The sequence below is a fragment of the Cydia splendana genome, chromosome Z (assembly GCF_910591565.1).
Source record: "Cydia splendana chromosome Z, ilCydSple1.2, whole genome shotgun sequence".
Taxonomy (NCBI): Eukaryota; Metazoa; Arthropoda; class Insecta; order Lepidoptera; family Tortricidae; genus Cydia; species Cydia splendana.
In genome coordinates this window covers 12,803,645-12,820,526 of record NC_085987.1, presented here as the reverse complement: position 1 = coordinate 12,820,526, position 16,882 = coordinate 12,803,645, and the positions used below count along the sequence as shown (strand labels likewise).

General features: G+C 35.0%; 1 protein-coding gene across 1 annotated transcript; it reads right to left on the bottom strand.

Moving 5' to 3' along the window:
• Positions 1-354: 354 nt before the first annotated feature.
• Positions 355-16,866, bottom strand: LOC134805257 (very-long-chain (3R)-3-hydroxyacyl-CoA dehydratase hpo-8). The gene is made up of 4 exons (XM_063778570.1): positions 16,438-16,866; positions 15,723-15,840; positions 3,479-3,708; positions 355-2,916 (listed from the first exon to the last, which is right to left on the bottom strand). The coding sequence occupies exons 1-4, from the start codon at positions 16,527-16,529 to the stop codon at positions 2,661-2,663; spliced, it is 696 nt and encodes a 231-aa protein (XP_063634640.1). The 5' UTR covers positions 16,530-16,866; the 3' UTR covers positions 355-2,660.
• Between the last annotated feature and the right edge of the window lie 16 nt (positions 16,867-16,882).

Genomic DNA, 16,882 nt, shown 5'->3' with positions numbered 1-16,882 from the left:
CTTTTATAATTATCTTCGATTCGCATGCCCTTGAAATATATGCAACCTCTGTGGTGCAATGAACTTGCAGCTAATTTAAATACGTACCTTAAGGTAAACAAGATGAGTTCGGTTTTTTTTTTAATTTTAGGCAATACTCGTGGTTCGCATGGGTTTTTTCTTGGTTGATATAATTGGTGTTGTACAAACTTAAAATTTAAAATTTAAAGTGCTCTTGATTCATATTAAATAATCTACAAACGACTTTTTAGGTCATTTTTCTGTTTAAAAAATACAAGTGGCCCCTTCAGAAGGCCCGGTATATATAATGCGTACTGCGAAGCAAACCAAACGTATGACAGACAAAAATTGCTGAACCCTTTGAATGCCAAGAACACCTAAAGTCGTCGTTACTAGTCGTGCCCACAGCGCCAAGGACAACTACAGGTGTTATGGCGGACACTGTCAAAGTAACATTGACACTTTTGAAGTAAGGTTTACATTAGCTCGCTTGCACCCGTTACCTTGGCGTGTAAGTGTCGTTTTTGTTCACGATGTAAAGCGTTCAAAAGGTTAAATTATATTATTGGTTCGCATGTACATACTAATTGCGTTGCTTTACAAACAACAGACAAAAAACACGGAACCCGTCCGTCTTGCGTCAACTTTGTTAATATTTGTTTTTTTAAGGTGCTTTTTTATATAAAACGTAGGTACTTTATAGCTGTTATAGGTATAGGTATTCATATACTTAATGAAGTCCAAGGTAACACAGAGATGGAAAGCAATCAAATCGCAAATAAACTAGATGGCCTTTAGACCTCTATAAATATACCTACTTTCTCGGAAAGTGAGTAGATGAACGCTTCGTGTCTTGGTTTTCGTTTATGAACTGAATACCAATAGTGCCGAATCATTAAATGAAAGCTGTTCCGGGAACACGTGTATTTGAACGTGTTGTTTGTTAAGAGTCAATAGGTACTTATAGCGGTTACGCCAACAACTCTACCGCCGGACTGACGTCGATCCACTCGAGATGAGCTCTGATGGGAGTAAATAGACAACTCGGAACGTGACGTAACCTCTTAGTACCGTTGCCGGCAATTGCAACAAGTCAGTCCGTTGTAAGTACGCGCTACGCTCCACCTACTTTCCAGGTGAATGTTTGCGGCGCGGCCCGCGTAGGTACTACTACTACTACTACAAGTCTACAGGCGGGTACCTACATAATATATCGCTGCGCAAGCGCTCTCCTTCACGATTCCGCCACAATTATTTTACTGTCACGAGTCTACTTGCACACTACGTTGGTACTAGGGCAGAAGACACATCAACCAGGCATATCTTAATAAGTTAAGGTTGCTATAGTACATTAACAACGATTTCTAATGACAAAACTGCATATTTATATAATGAACAAGCAAATTTAATAAAGTAGGTACATATTAAGAAACACATTAACTTAACGTTTATACTTAATTACAATTCCACAAATGTCGCAGCCCGAAAAATGTTAATTAAGGCATTGTTCGCAGTAATGTAATAAATGAATATTCGCTCATCAGTATTCTAGAATAATTTGACCTCTAATCGGACTCGAATGATAAGTATCCAGATACCCCGGGCCGCAACTAAAATAGCTCACGATAATGCGTTAACTTAACCGACCACCCGATACCAAACATAACAACATCGATAGCGAAGTGCAAGTTAATTCAAAACCTTTTAATAACATACATTTAAGTAGTAGTAATAAATTATTATAATGCATAAGACTTTGGTTAAGCTTTTGTTTATGACCATTTTATAGTTAAAATCACGACTAGATAATTCCCGTGATCTAGTTACAGATTACTTACATACAAGATAAGATGTACATGAGGAATTTTTCTGGTATTCTTGCATTTCACAAAAGCGACTAGTACCTATTAGATAACATAAGACTGCAACGAGCCTAATTATATTTATAATTGAATGCCTGCCTTTGTTAAATACAAGAACTAACTGCATATCCCCGAAGAGAGTTGTTGCAATATGCTTTCAACAAGCGAAAGTGTAAACCGCCGCGACATACTTTACTAGATATTACGGGTGTATCTTTGAGACATTATCCACATTGCAACTGCGCTGTTAACTATGCAAATATACCTTAAGCTACCAGTGCACCCACAAACTAATAATAAAACACCCAGTTACACCAAAAAATTACAACTACGGAAGTTCTCACGCTTGTTAAACGCAAAGAATGTTATCAAAACACTACGCACTTTAAGACGAAATATTAATTTTGCTTCTGTTTCGTTAACATTGCAAATGAAAGTGTCGCAGCCATATATTTGCCGATAGCACAGCGAAGTGACATTAGGAATTGGTGGCCAAATGAAATGATCCGAAGTAAAGTCTTGAATCGTCTAACGTTTGTCTCCAGTGGCGGTAAAGCGCACTAATATTTTTAAGCCGATTTTGTCACACAGTAGACAATCCTCACATGTGGTCGAATGGTCACTAACTTGTTAATAAAATAATACATATCGCAAACGCGTTCTTACAATTAAGGTTAAAAATAATAAATAGGAATTTGCATTTAGTGCTTGCCAAATAAGGTAACCACTAAGTGAGCGCCTCAAGAATTTCTGCTAAAAAACCACTTAATACTTATGTAACAAACCCGTATTATTCAATTAATGGGTTTTCTTCGGGTCTTTTCCCAACATTTTTCTTCTTTGGCTCATCATGTGACCGAAAAGTACGGGGAATAGAGGAACATACAGGAACATGTAGAACACTAGGAAGTGGTAGTAGCTGAAGACGAAGTTGTAAGGGTTGGGCATGGACACGGTCCAGAGCTGCCTCTCGGCGATTTCGTCCAGCGCGTGGTACATGCACAGCAGCTCGCCCGTCACGCCCAGCGGGTACAGCGCCAGGAACGTGGAGTACCTGCAACACGGTGTACACTCAGGCCGCGCCCTGCGTAACGTTACGTACCTACCTACCGGCCGCCCCAGCTCGCCGGGACGGGCCGCGAAGTTGTCACGGTAACAATGAATAATAAAGAGTTAGGGTAGACGAGGTTAGAGTAAGTTACACTAACTCAAATATAACAATATATTTACCGCCTCCTAGCTCCTAGCCTAGTAGGGAGTGAGCCTGCCTACGAAGCAGGAGGTCCCGGGTTCTAATCGGGGCATTTATTTGTTCCCGAGTTATGGAAGTTTATCCTCGTACAAAACACGTAACAAGCCTTATTGAGTTTAGGCACTGTGGCCTAGATTGATCAGTCTAAAATTGTCCTATAACATTTATTTTTATTTATTTATTTAGGATATATCATATAAGCATTTACTAACGACCGTATTTAGCAAAAAATCATCAGGAGTTTAAGACGATGTCGGTTGCGTTATTTTATTACAGTTAGGCACTTTCTGTCTTCATCTTCAGATCATCTCAAGAGTTTCGCTTACGATTTGGGACGAAAAAACGTATGTTACTCATATATTACCTGGTGACTAGCAGGAAATGCGGCACCAACTTGACGAGGTTGAGAGCGTAGTACGCGTATCGGATGGTCTCCGTGATGGACCAGGCGAGCACGCAGAGCGGCAGGCCGGGGCTGCGCGTGGCACCGGCGGTGGCGAGCAGCGCGCCGCACACGAGGAAGACGCGCGAGTACACCTGCGCCAGCGTCGTCACCACGCCCGACGGCACCAGTCCGGTGGCCGCGTGCACCACCTGCAACACCATACCATGCCGCTGCTTCAGCTATTCACAGACCGAACACCGACACACCGACAATCACACAACTATCATGTTTTATTTACAATGTGGTTAAGCCAAAAGAGACAGTCCAAAAAATAGGTAAAGTTGGTCAAGCAGATCTTGTCAGTAGAAAAAGGCGGCAAATTTGAAAAATGTAGGCGCGAAGGGATATCGTCTCATAGAAAATTTGAATTTCGCGCCCTTTTCTACTGACGAGGTTTGCTTGACCATCTATAGTTTATTAACCAAGGGATGGAAGTCACTTATATATCTGACGAGTTCAGTTGAGTTCGAGCGCCAATAGTTCGAGTCAGAAATTGTTTTTACTTCAAATCACACTCTACTTTTCATTTCTAATAAGAGGAAAGTAATAGTACATTGTGCAATATGGGGCGTAAGTTGAATATTGCAAACGAGAGTAAGTTAAATCGCGACGGCTTGCCGGAGCGATTTATAGACTCGAGTTTGCAATATTATTACGCCCCGAGTTACACACAATGTTTTTCATCACACTTGCGATACAAAAATTAAGTATAAAGACAAAAAACTGTTAATTATGGCACTAGAAACTTCATAACTCCCTAGGGAGAACGCTTTTTCTATAACTCCCGCTAAACCTGCGTGCAATTCCACATTTACTGAGCGAGTGTGATGAAAAATACATTGTGACAGAAGGGTAACTACGGAACCCTACACTGAGCATGGCCCGACATGCTCTTGGCCGGTTTTTATTTATTACAACTTGTTTTGTTTAATGCATTTTTGCAGAAACAATGTAATGGGATGCGGCCAAGTAATAAATTAGCAATGAATTACATAAAAACGCTGAGCGAGCGACTAACATAAAATATACCTTAATACCTGAACTGGTTGCTTATCTTTTAAAAACTTTAGATTGTGATTTTTAAATATACCTTGTATATGATTTTTAAATATAGCATGACATTGTATAGGTGAAATAGGTGAAAACGGCCATTGGCATTTGCAGGTTCGAAATAGTAAAACAAGTGCGCAAGAGACATATTGTATACTTACATTACATCTAGATCTTACATTTCCAGCGTTACCGTTATTATACCTACATAATAAGGTACTTTTGGTAATGTATTGAAGAAGAAAAGTTATGTATAATAGCCTAGTTGGGTTATCACGTGATTAAAGCAGAAAGTAAAGATATTTTTTTTAATTTTAGTTTTCATTAAAACTATTTTATACATTACCAAAAAATATCGGCAATAATTCGTTCACTATATATATATATATATATTTATTTCATACCGATTTGACATAATTTCAATCCTTTAACCCCTCGAACGCCCGTGTCAAAGATTTGGTATTGAATTAATAACCTTGAAATTATAAATTAAAGTTCAAATTGTCTGTGACGTATCCGGGACAAGGCATTCGACGGGTTAAAGGAGCCGGGGTTCGATCCGCGACCTACGGATTGCAAGTCGCACGCCTTACCGCACGGGTAGCAATGCTAACGTAATCTACTTACTGTTTAAAATTAATATTTTTTTGGCAAAAAATTCATTTTTGATATGAGCTTTTATCGCTGACTGTACTTTTCTTTCCACAGACAAGTAATAATCATTGGGACAATTCTAACAACTTCAAACACAGTTAAGTTGCGTTGTTTTCCTATGGCCACCTCCTGTTTCCATCATCAGATCAGCATGATGGTACCACAATATTGCATTGTTACCCGACTTACGTATGCATGCATATCACCTTCATCGAGTTCATCGGAAACCGAGAAGTAAATAAGTCAAATTTAACTTGCAAGATTTGACCCGTACAAACATAGTTACATACATTGCAAGTTAAATAAAAGCTTGTAAATAAAATAGGAAATGACAACTCAATTTCCGTCAATTCATCGTTGAAAGCGAGACTTTTGACCCTTGCCTCACAGGGTTCAAGTCGATGACAAACTCATTACTTATTATTGTTACATTCTAATTTAACATGTTAATTTATTCCGGATTCGGCATTTTCAATGAAATGGTGTAAAATGAAACAATGCTGTTCCGACCATTTGCGTGCCCCGAATCGAAGGCAACACACAGAGGCCCTTTCGAAAATTGTATGAAGTGTAAGGCGTACACCGAGATGATGCTGCCCCTGTCATAGGATGCACGAGACAGCAATGACATGAAATCTGAATGGAATCTAAAATGTACTGAAGGTTAACTATAAATTCAATAAGGAATAAACAATATGAGGCGGCAGCTTTTTCCGCCATTTAGGCCCCGTTCGCACGGCAGCTTTTTCAACGCGCGTTAAAAAAAGCGTTTGAATGACGCAAATGGATAACCATGTATGTATTCACACGAAGGCGGTTATTAAGCGCGGCGCTTTTTTATCGAGCACTGTTCGATTTTCGGCGTTGAGCGTTGGCGTCAAATTGAATAGAGCATACGGAACTCCGTGTATCTGTTCTCACAAGCGTTAAAAAAGCGCCGGCGCTGCTGTCAGTTGGCTGTCAAGTGTCAATTTTTGGTGTCAATCGTCAAGATTATTATTAGTTTCAGGGTGGATTTCAAAATCCAGCGAAAACTTATGGTTCGGTCTTTATAAAAAAAACTAGTAGGTTGTGCGAGTTGCAACTTTTTAATATGTTTTTAAGAACTATTATCTTCATGTTCCTTCAATTACCATCTCCAATAACTTAATAGTTTTTTTTATATAAAATGTTTTATGTGTCTAAAATTATCACCGTCGACCGGAAAAATCTGAACCTTTTTGTTTGTAGTGAAAATTAGAGCATACCTATCGTACGATTGCGATTTTTCTTTTACTTATATCTTTTCCATGTTGTTGTTTAACACATGAAAAAATATGCAATAATTCCTTCACCGAGAAAGTACATTTAAAAATATTTAAAATTTTGTCACGAATATTCGTCAACACCGTCATGGTAATGTCAATGTGAGCTTATCTCGGTGTATGAACAACGAAATACCGCTAAAGGTCCTTGCCCTATTTTTCACTTTAGTATAGAATGCCAAAAATGATTTCACTATAAAGTCACATCACTGAATCGTGAGAAATATTACGAACAAATTTGTAAAACGTAGTTTGTCACAACAGAGCATCATCACCGTTATGCTTTGGTTTAAAAAAGTTACAAATGATATATTAGAAATAATTACTGAAATGAATGGCAAGCAACATGAAGTTTATTGTGTAGCATAGACATTAACTACTATTATTCGTATTCTAGAAATAAAAACAAGAAACTCTCAAATCGTCAACACCATACCCATCATAACCGGGAAAAAATGACGACCGGTGATGATTTCATGTGTATGGTGATGACGGTTCTCAGAAACTTTTCTAGTTATTTTGCTATAATTCATTATGAAATTAAGCTGTATGTTTGAAAAACGTTCTCTATGTCTTCTAACACTATATAATGTCTACCTTATAAATGTAGAAGAAGATATGACTATTTCTTTCACACTAGAGGATGGTTAGTTCTAAATAACATTTTGACTGAAGTAGGCAAAATTTAGGTCACTTAGAACTTAGAACATACAAATGTTTATTTTTTATTATCTAATAATGTAAATCGTGCAACTTAGAGTCTGTAATTGCATGTTAGTCGTGTTAAAACAAAGTATTTAAACAAGCAACATATATTAAGTTTTAAGCGACCATAGGCTACGGTACTGGCTCACTATCGTAATGGCCTTATGTTTTTTGATAATATTATATTAATTGATGTATATAATTACAGCAATTAATAATTATACCATTGGGTAGTCACCGGACCCAATACCTAACATTTTGTAACTTAAGACATGCATTACAAGTAGGGGTCTTGCAACTTATAAAACACTGATTATATATTAATGTTTAGCTATTAAACAACATATATATGGATTTAAATCATTATAGCTATTTTTAAAGTTAATTAATAAAACAACAAAAATACAAACTTGTCAAACTATAAAAAAAGTAATATATCATAAAAATTAAGCTCATTGGTAAGCCAGTAATTTTATAATATGACATAAATACCAAGTTATGCAGTAGATAAAAGAAGATGCGGGTTTAAACTGATAATAAGAGTACAATATTGTTAATATGATTTAACATTGAAAAAACCCAAAAAAATAAATGAATACATAAATTGCCTATTTCGGAACATAAATTATTTGAAATTATACAATAAAAATACTTGTTATATATTTATTTATATGAATAAAATTAATTTTTTATAATTTTCTAAAAATAATTTATGTAGCTAGTCTTATGTTCAAAAACATGTTATTTGTAATGTTTATTAAAGTTCTAAAGTCTTACAATTAAAAAAAGTTTTTGTTTTTTTAATACGTTTTTAATACATATGTAAATTTGTTCCCAAATAGTCATTACCGTACATGCAGTGTCTTTACCGTCTATAAAAGAGTCATTACCATACCATGGTTGTCATCACCATCTTGCGTTTTTATTTTCCGAAAGCGATAACTTCAAATATAAGCCACAAATGATTGTATAAATACCATACATATCCTCAATATACAGCCCCCCATTACTTTACCCAGCTAGAATCGTGTTAAATTAAACATTTAAAAAAAAAATTTTTGTATGGTGAAATTTTTTGTGCTGAAATCCACCCTTCACCTTAAAAATGTCAACTTATGCTTACAAATTCCTGAAATATTCAAGCTATATTCAAATAATACGTCGTAATAGCAAATAAAGTATGGCTTTGCTGAGATGCGTACGTGGCAGTACGACTCACAAGTGATTTTTAAGCGTTCATATGAACACAAATATTGGAAACGGTAAAAAAGCGCCAACGTCGGGTTTTAACGCAACGCTTTTTAAGCTGTCGTGCGAATGGGGCCTAAGTTATAGGCTGATGTTTCGAGGGCTGTAGAAATGTACGACATTGACTCTCATTTCTGGCTTATTTATTGCTATAATGCAGTAGTTCCCATATAAACATTTGGTACCCATAAGAAATAGGATAGATTAATTGGCACCTTGAGAAATCTAGTCAATTGTGGGAAAGTTTGCATGCGTGCGGAATTTCACTGAAACTGTTTTTTTCATAATAACTGTCGCCCTACGTATGTATATGAAAATAATAGCGCCCTCTTGACAATGATCATATGTTACTGGTCAGGCTTACGGGATGTAAATGGGTTCGGAAATGTATTCGCGAATGCCTTTTAATAGTTATTGTACGGTCGCATGAATGTGCGAACTACATATTAACTATACGTGAAGGATCGAGGTTGCGAAAATGTACGTCATAAACAGACACAACATGGAAAACAACAAATGCCACCACATATTTGCATTACCTTTCGAAAACGTAGTCCCCCGCATGCGGTTTCACGTATTCGTATACTTGGTTTTCCCCTTAAGGAAGCTAGCCTATATAATAAATATTGCCCACTGTCCGCCTTTAGTCAGCTGCCAGAGGAGCATCGCGGACGCCTTCCAACCGGTTTGATAATTATCACACTGCCGTTTACGGAAACGAGGGAAAATTACTGACTACCCGGATACATATCCATATCCGTGGATCATATTAAGCTTACGTTAGGCACCTAAGCTCCAAGCAACGTAGTTTATTTCCTGAACAAAACATTTTTTGTATGGATATGCTCAAAAGTAACAATTTTTGATGCAGATGTGCAGAATAAGTAGTACGGTCTACGTTATTACATTTTTTTGTTTGGGATAAGTATCATTACGTTATTACATTACATTACGTGCCGGCCGAATGTGATACAAGGGCCGAGCGAAGCTAGGACATTTTATGAACACAAGACAGTTAATTCCTATCCTGGTATGTACACACACATAGTGCTTTTCTCCAAAAAAAAAACGTGGAAATGCAACCTAGGCTGTCCTAGTGTCTTATGAAAAACTTATCCATGCGCAGATAATTATTATGCGCGATATTTACTACTTGCCTTGTTATAATTATAATAACCTAACTATTAATGTTATTATGAGTGAGTAGGTAAATTTATAAATTTTAATAGGTTATGGGTTGTTCTGATGAACAAAATAAAATGCGCCTTTACTTTACATATTTACGTAAGTACTTTAATAATGATAGGTAGGTAATTGTCAATAGGTACTTACATTGTGCGCACAATGTAAGTAATGGGCCGAGTTGCTAATATCGTAATAACTGCCGCTGCATAATAATAAATTATGGATAGGTTAATTAGTTAAACGTATCTAATTTAAAAGCATACGAACTATTATACTTAAATACCTACTTATATCATAAATCATTATAAGCGCTGTGAGGTGAGGATGGATGGTTTCAGTAAGGATTTTTATCAAACTTTGTTACATTAATATTATTTACATACGGGTACGAACACATATGCTGAGAAAATACCATTTGGACGTTGCAGATCCAAATATTTATTGTTTGTGTGGCCCAAACTGAGGACTTAAATTAAGAATTACTAATTATTTATTTAAACCGTGACGATTTAACCTACTTTATGGAGGGACTCATGGTTTTGGACTTGAATAAAGAATGTAGTACCTAGGTTAAAACCAAGTTAGCCAGGGCGAGGAAGATGTGAGAAGATAAGGAGAAAAATGGTGGCCTTGATTAACTGAAAACTCATTAACAATCACGGTATAAAGGTTCCGTCACACAGGCGCGTTTTGCGGGCAGCGCGTGAGCGGGGCACGCCGCTTTTACATATGTATAAAACGCTCACGCCGCACTCACGCTCCGCCCAGGAAACGCGCCTGTGTGACGGAACCTTAAATCTTGTTATATTGCATGAGCTACCATTTTGATGAAATTGTACACTTTTCGGGGTTCCATAGTCAACTAGGAAACCTTATAGTTTCGCCATGTCCGTCTATCTGTCTCTCCGAGGCTTTGCTTCGTTATCATTAGTGCTAGAAGGGCTAAGAGGGCTGCAAATTGGCATGTATATATAAATCAATCAATGCGACAAAGTGGTAATATCACTACACCTTATAAAATATCGGCCGTATCTTATTTTGCGTTAACTTAGAAGCTTGATTTTTTCAAAGCTTCAAGGGACCATGCATAGACCTGAGCATATGGTCTTAATTTCACCTCGATATCTCCACGCGTTCCAGGGTCTTATAGTAGTATAGGGGGGGTAGATAGTGGGGTTGAAATATTTTAATGAGTTCTACGCAGACGATCACGTGAGCGGAGGTTAAATTAATTATACCACAACATTGTTCAAACCGCGGGAAGTTTGCGTTCTGGGCAAACAAATGTATGTATTGGTTTCCTGATGACGCACTTACACTGACGTATAATAAATAAATAAACGTCCTTTATTATACATCCATTATGCACACTTAGCACTTTATACACGATATGTTAGAGTTAGACCAAGAAAAGTCTGCAGCGATTTTGATAGCATACGCAGTGCTAGGGTTATTTATACGTCATAGTGTCATTGAAGTTTGACGTTTAAAATAACACTTGCACTATCAAAATCGATGCAAACTTTCCTTGGTCTAACTCTAGTTCCTTTGTGGCACTCCAGAGACCAAACGCGTGGGCCGATTTTGATGATTTTTACGTCACTAAAACTTGAAAAAAATTAAACAATTTGAATATGATGAATGATGATAATCAAGACGCCATATTGCGAAAAATTTATAAATTAAAATCAACGTACATCATCCTTTTTAACTTTCTTTGATAATTTTAAATTTTGAAAGGCTATTTAGGGTCTACGATGAATTAAAGTTGGTTAGCAACCAATCTTACTTAAAATAATTTAATGCGCTGTCGGGTTTTCTATTTATTTTAAGTAAGTAGCTAGTTAGTTACTTTGTCAGTACCTATTGTGTTAATAAAAATTGTTAATAAACTTATTACTATTTCTAATTAATAGGTATAAATTAAGCTATGAGCTGAAGAAATACAGCCGAAAATAATAATAGTAGGTAAGTATAGAAATCCTGCGATCCTAAGAGCAAAATTTGGTTGAGTTCATTTTTATTCAACTACACTACGGCTAGGGTTGCCAGATGGTCGGGATTTGGCGGGATTCTCCCGTTTTTAGCAAGTGTTCCCGATTCCCGACAAAGTGTTAAGTGTCCCGAAAAACAGCTTCTCGTTATAAAGCAATAATTTCAAGTTCCGAACTGTCGTCGAGCGAGCGAGCGACCCGCGTCGAGCACGAGCGCGCGCGTGGCGAGAGACCTGAGCTAACGTAGAGCCAATAATGTAAAATATCGTTGTTTATAATACAATTACTTTAATTTGAATGTTTTTTTTTCCCGACTTAAGCCCCAAAATCCCGAAAAATTTATATTTTTTCCCGAAAATAGCGCCTTTCGATCTGGCAACCCTAACTACGGCAGTGGTCGGCAGGGCCAACGCGGAAGGGTGGATTTCAAAATCCTGCGAAAACTTATGGTTCGATCTTTATAAAAAAAACTAGTAGGTTGTGCGAGTTGCAACTTTTTTATATGTTTTTAAGAACTATTATCTTCATGTTCCTTCAATTACCATCTCCAATAACTTAATAGTTTTTTTTATATAAAATGTTTTATGTGTCTAAAATCATCACCGTCTACCGGAAAAATCTGAACCTTATTGTTTGCAGTGAAAATTATAGCATACCTATCGTACGATTGCGATTTTTCTTTTACTTATATCTTTTCCATGTTGTTGTTTAACACATGAAAAAATATGCAATAAATCCTTCACCGAGAAAGTACATTTAAAAATATTTAAAATTTTGTCACGAATATTCGTCAACACCGTCATGGTAATGTCAATGTGAGCTTATCTCCGTGTATGAACAACGAAATACCGCTAAAGGTCCTTGCCCTATTTTTCACTTTAATATAGAATGCCAAAAATGATTTCACTATAAAGTCACATCATTGAATCGTGAGAAATATTACGAACAAATTTGTAAAACGTAGTTTGTCACAACAGAGCATCATCACCGTTATGCTTTGGTTTAAAAAAGTTACAAATGATATATTAGAAATAATTATTGAAATGAATGGCAAACTACATGAAGTTTATTGTGTAGCATAGACATTAACTACTATTATTCGTATTCTAGAAATAAAAACAAGAAACTCTCAAATCGTCAACACCATACCCATCATCACCGGGAAAATATTACGACCGGTGATGATTTCATGTGTATGGTGATGACGGTTCTCAGAAACTTTTCTAGTTATTTTGCTATAATTCATTATGAAATTAAGCTGTATGTTTGAAAAACGTTCTCTATGTCTTCTAACACTATATAATGTCTACCTTATAAATGTAGAAGAAGATATGACTATTTCTTTCACACTAGAGGATGGTTAGTTCTAAATAACATTTTGACTGAAGTAGGCAAAATTTAGGTCACTTAGAACTTAGAACATACAAATGTTTATTTTTTATTATCTAATAATGTAAATCGTGCAACTTAGAGTCTGTAATTGCATGTTAGTCGTGTTAAAACAAAGTATTTAAACAAGCAACATATATTAAGTTTTAAGCGACCATAGGCTACGGTACTGGCTCACTATCGTAATGGCCTTATGTTTTTTGATAATATTATATTAATTGATGTATATAATTACAGCAATTAATAATTATACCATTGGGTAGTCACCGGACCCAATACCTAACATTTTGTAACTTATGACATGCATTACAAGTAGGGGTCTTGCAACTGACACACTGATTAAATATTAATCAGTGTGTTAAAAACACTGATTAAATAATAATGTTTAGCTATTAAACAAGATATATATGGATTTAAATCATTATAGCTATTTTTAAAGTTAATTTATAAAACAACAAAAATACAAACTTATGCAATGAATCAATATATCAAAAAAAAAGTAATATATCATAAAAATTAAGCTCATTGGTAAGCCAGCAATTTTATAATATGATATAAATACCAAGTTATGCAGTAGATAAAAGAAGATGCGGGTTTAAACTGATAATAAGAGTACAATATTGTTAATATGATTTAACATTAAAAAACCCAAAAAAATAAATGAATACATAAATTGCCTATTACGGAATATAAATTATTTAAAATTATACAATAAAAATACTTGTTATATATTTATTTATATGAATAAAATGTATTTTTTATAATTTTCTAAAAATAATTAACGTATGTAATCTTATGTTCAAAAACATGTTATTTGTAATGTTTATTAAAGTTCTAAAGCCTTACAATTAAAAAAAGTTTTTGTTTTTTTAATACGTTTTTAATACATATATAAATTAGTTCCCAAATCGTCATTACCGTACATGCAGTGTCATCACCGTCTATAAAAGAGTCATTACCATACCATGATTGTCATCACCATCTTGCGTTTTTATTTTCCGAAAGCGATAACTTCAAATATAAGCCACAAATTATTGTATAAATACCATAAATATCCTCAATATACAGCCCCCTATTACTTTACCCAGCTAGAATCGTGTTAAATTAAACATTAAAAAAAAAAATTTTTTTGTATGGTGAAATTTTTGGTGATGAAATCCACCCGCAAAGAGAAGAGTCGTGGAATGTATGGGGCCCAATACATTCCACGACTCTTCTATTTCCGAACAGACTCTAGACGGAAACTGCGGCTCGCGAGCCCCATGCGGCATTTTGGACTTGCGGCTTAATTTCTAAGACTCCCAAAAAATACTCTAGGTACGATAACTTAGTAAGTTCGGTTCTTTTACTCAAATCTACCTTTGTGGCCTTTAACATTTTAAAAACCGGTGTTATTTACTATGCTAGTAATTATTTTAAAGTTTTTTTTGTCCTTTGAACTGCGGGAAGGGTTAGTTATGATTTAAGCAGTAGTAGCGTTTATACACGTTTACATACCTATGATGTAGGTATGTATGCAAGTTCGTTCGTGTCGTCAAAGAGAATAGTTGGTGTCGTGGCCGTCGTGGGTTCCAGCATAGCGTCGAAACTATAAAGCCGATTTTAGTGAATGAGGTGTCAATATATTCGTTTTTATCACAGAGGCTAGAGTTAGACCAAGATAAGCTTGCAACGACCTTGACAGCACACGTAGTGTAATTGTTATTCATACATGACGTTTAAAATAACACTCGCATTGCGTGTGCTAGGTATAAAAATCGTTGCACGATGGGGCTTTTTACACCAAAAACGTACTGTCAGGTTAAACTATTTCAAATGTTGGGCTAGTCTGTTAATTGTTTATTTGGAGCCATCTTGACCACCTTCGGTCTATGACATAACAACACCGTTTTTATGCATCTTACATGCAAATGAATATTTCTTATTACCTATTAAACATTGCGAACATTGTTCAATATATAACTGCAAGAATTACTTTCAAACAAATATAATTTTGAAAATTCATACAAGTATAGAGTTTGTTTGCAAGCATATCCAAAAGTAGTGTTAATTAATTGTTTTGTAGCAACCAAAAATATCTGGTCCAGATTATTTATGTAAGACCTGACCATACACTTTTAATTCTTGACAATAATGTTCAGATATCTATGTGCACCTTAATCAGTCTGACTAATTCGATGGTAGGTACCTAGTCACCATAATAAAAGTTATGCCACTGCACTTAACAAAATATTCAAGTATGGGTATATTTAACATTTTAAATTAATATTACCATTCCATTGCATGATCATCTCTCTTCATACTGACAGTGAAAATGAAATTTAAGCAAGACGGTGTCATAGAAAATTATTATCAACTAATAGGTTAAGTACCTACTTATTCATTACTTGTGGTAATATGATTAAAGAAATAAAATGATAGGGGAGCAAACGCACAACTGAATATTACTATTATAAAATCATATTTGTTGTTCTAGCATTAAAACAATAGTTAAACATTTATTTCATGCTTCATATTTCATACTGAAATATGTGCTGACTGAATCCTGAATCCAGTTATTAATTGAAGAAGAAACTATTGTTTAAACATGAATGACTGAAACAAGATTCAGAGGCACATAAAGCAAGTGTTTACCTCAAGTATTGCAGCATTCTGGAAGATTACTACAGTCCACTTGATTTCGGTCCAATAGTTGTCCAGAGTGCCTTGATTCAGGAAATATACTAATGTTTGTAACAACAGGTATCCCCATCTGGAAACAACATGACCGTGAGAATCACTTAATCATCAATAACAACACTGGACTTACAATTTAATAATTATTGTTAACACCTAAATATGTTTATACATAATTATAAATTAGTCTATAAGATGCTTATATTCCTGGTTAAAAAAAGAATTCATTACCTATTACCATACATTTTTTTGCCAATGATTTTGTTGCTGATTGTACACTTTTTCCAAAATCTGTAAGTGTCAATTTGATAACTAGAAAGTTAGTCTTTTAAGATCATTTTGGCGTAGCAACACGGGATCTGGTAGCAACACGGGATCTGGTAGCATATCCCAGTGCCCGATTAAAAAAATCTCACCTGCATTTTTTGCTTAATTATTTTATCACTTGCTATTTGCACTACCTAATTAAAAACATCATAAATCATAACGCAGTATACACAATACACGCCCGCAAATGATAGATTATTCCTTATAATTCTGGATATTCATTTACAAAATAGTTTTCGCAAATATATGTACCCAAAAGTAAAGGTACAAGTAAAATTTCTCCTTTAGGGTTTATTTATAAACAAAATATTATAACATATAATGTTATCTATAAATATTTACTTACCCTAAAGTTTGTACAGTATTATATGCTATGAGATATAATTTTCCGATCGAAGAAACATCGTTTTTTTTTGCACTCGCACTTTTGGGACTCATTATATATTTTTTATAAAGTAGGTACAATGTACAAAATTATGCAGTTAAAATATATAAAAAAAAACTACGGACACACTAATTTAAAAACGAACTAATAATACAATGTGAATTAATTTATTTACAGAGTTATCCAATGTTTGTAAATTTTGATAAAACTTTGGCTTTAGATAAGCTTATTATGTCAGTAATTATTTCAATCACACAAAAATAAATTAAATACTGTTTTAGTTTGGTAAGTAAATACTAACAAGTTAATAACATTAGAACTATAGTTTAATATTTTGAGATTGTCTAATATAATATATATAACAAGGTGCGCACGGCACACGCAACGCTCAGTGCACTGTCAAGTC

Bases quoted from the DNA above. Each gene is read 5' to 3' on its own strand.
- LOC134805257 (XM_063778570.1), bottom strand. From the start codon at position 16,529: ATGAGTCCCAAAAGTGCGAGTGCAAAAAAAAACGATGTTTCTTCGATC. The intron at 3,709-15,722 runs GTAAACACTTGC...ATGGTGTTGCAG, and splicing joins AGAATGCTGCAATACTTGAG to GTGGTGCACGCGGCCACCGG. The intron at 2,917-3,478 runs GTAATATATGAG...ACCGTGTTGCAG, and splicing joins CATTTCCTGCTAGTCACCAG to GTACTCCACGTTCCTGGCGC.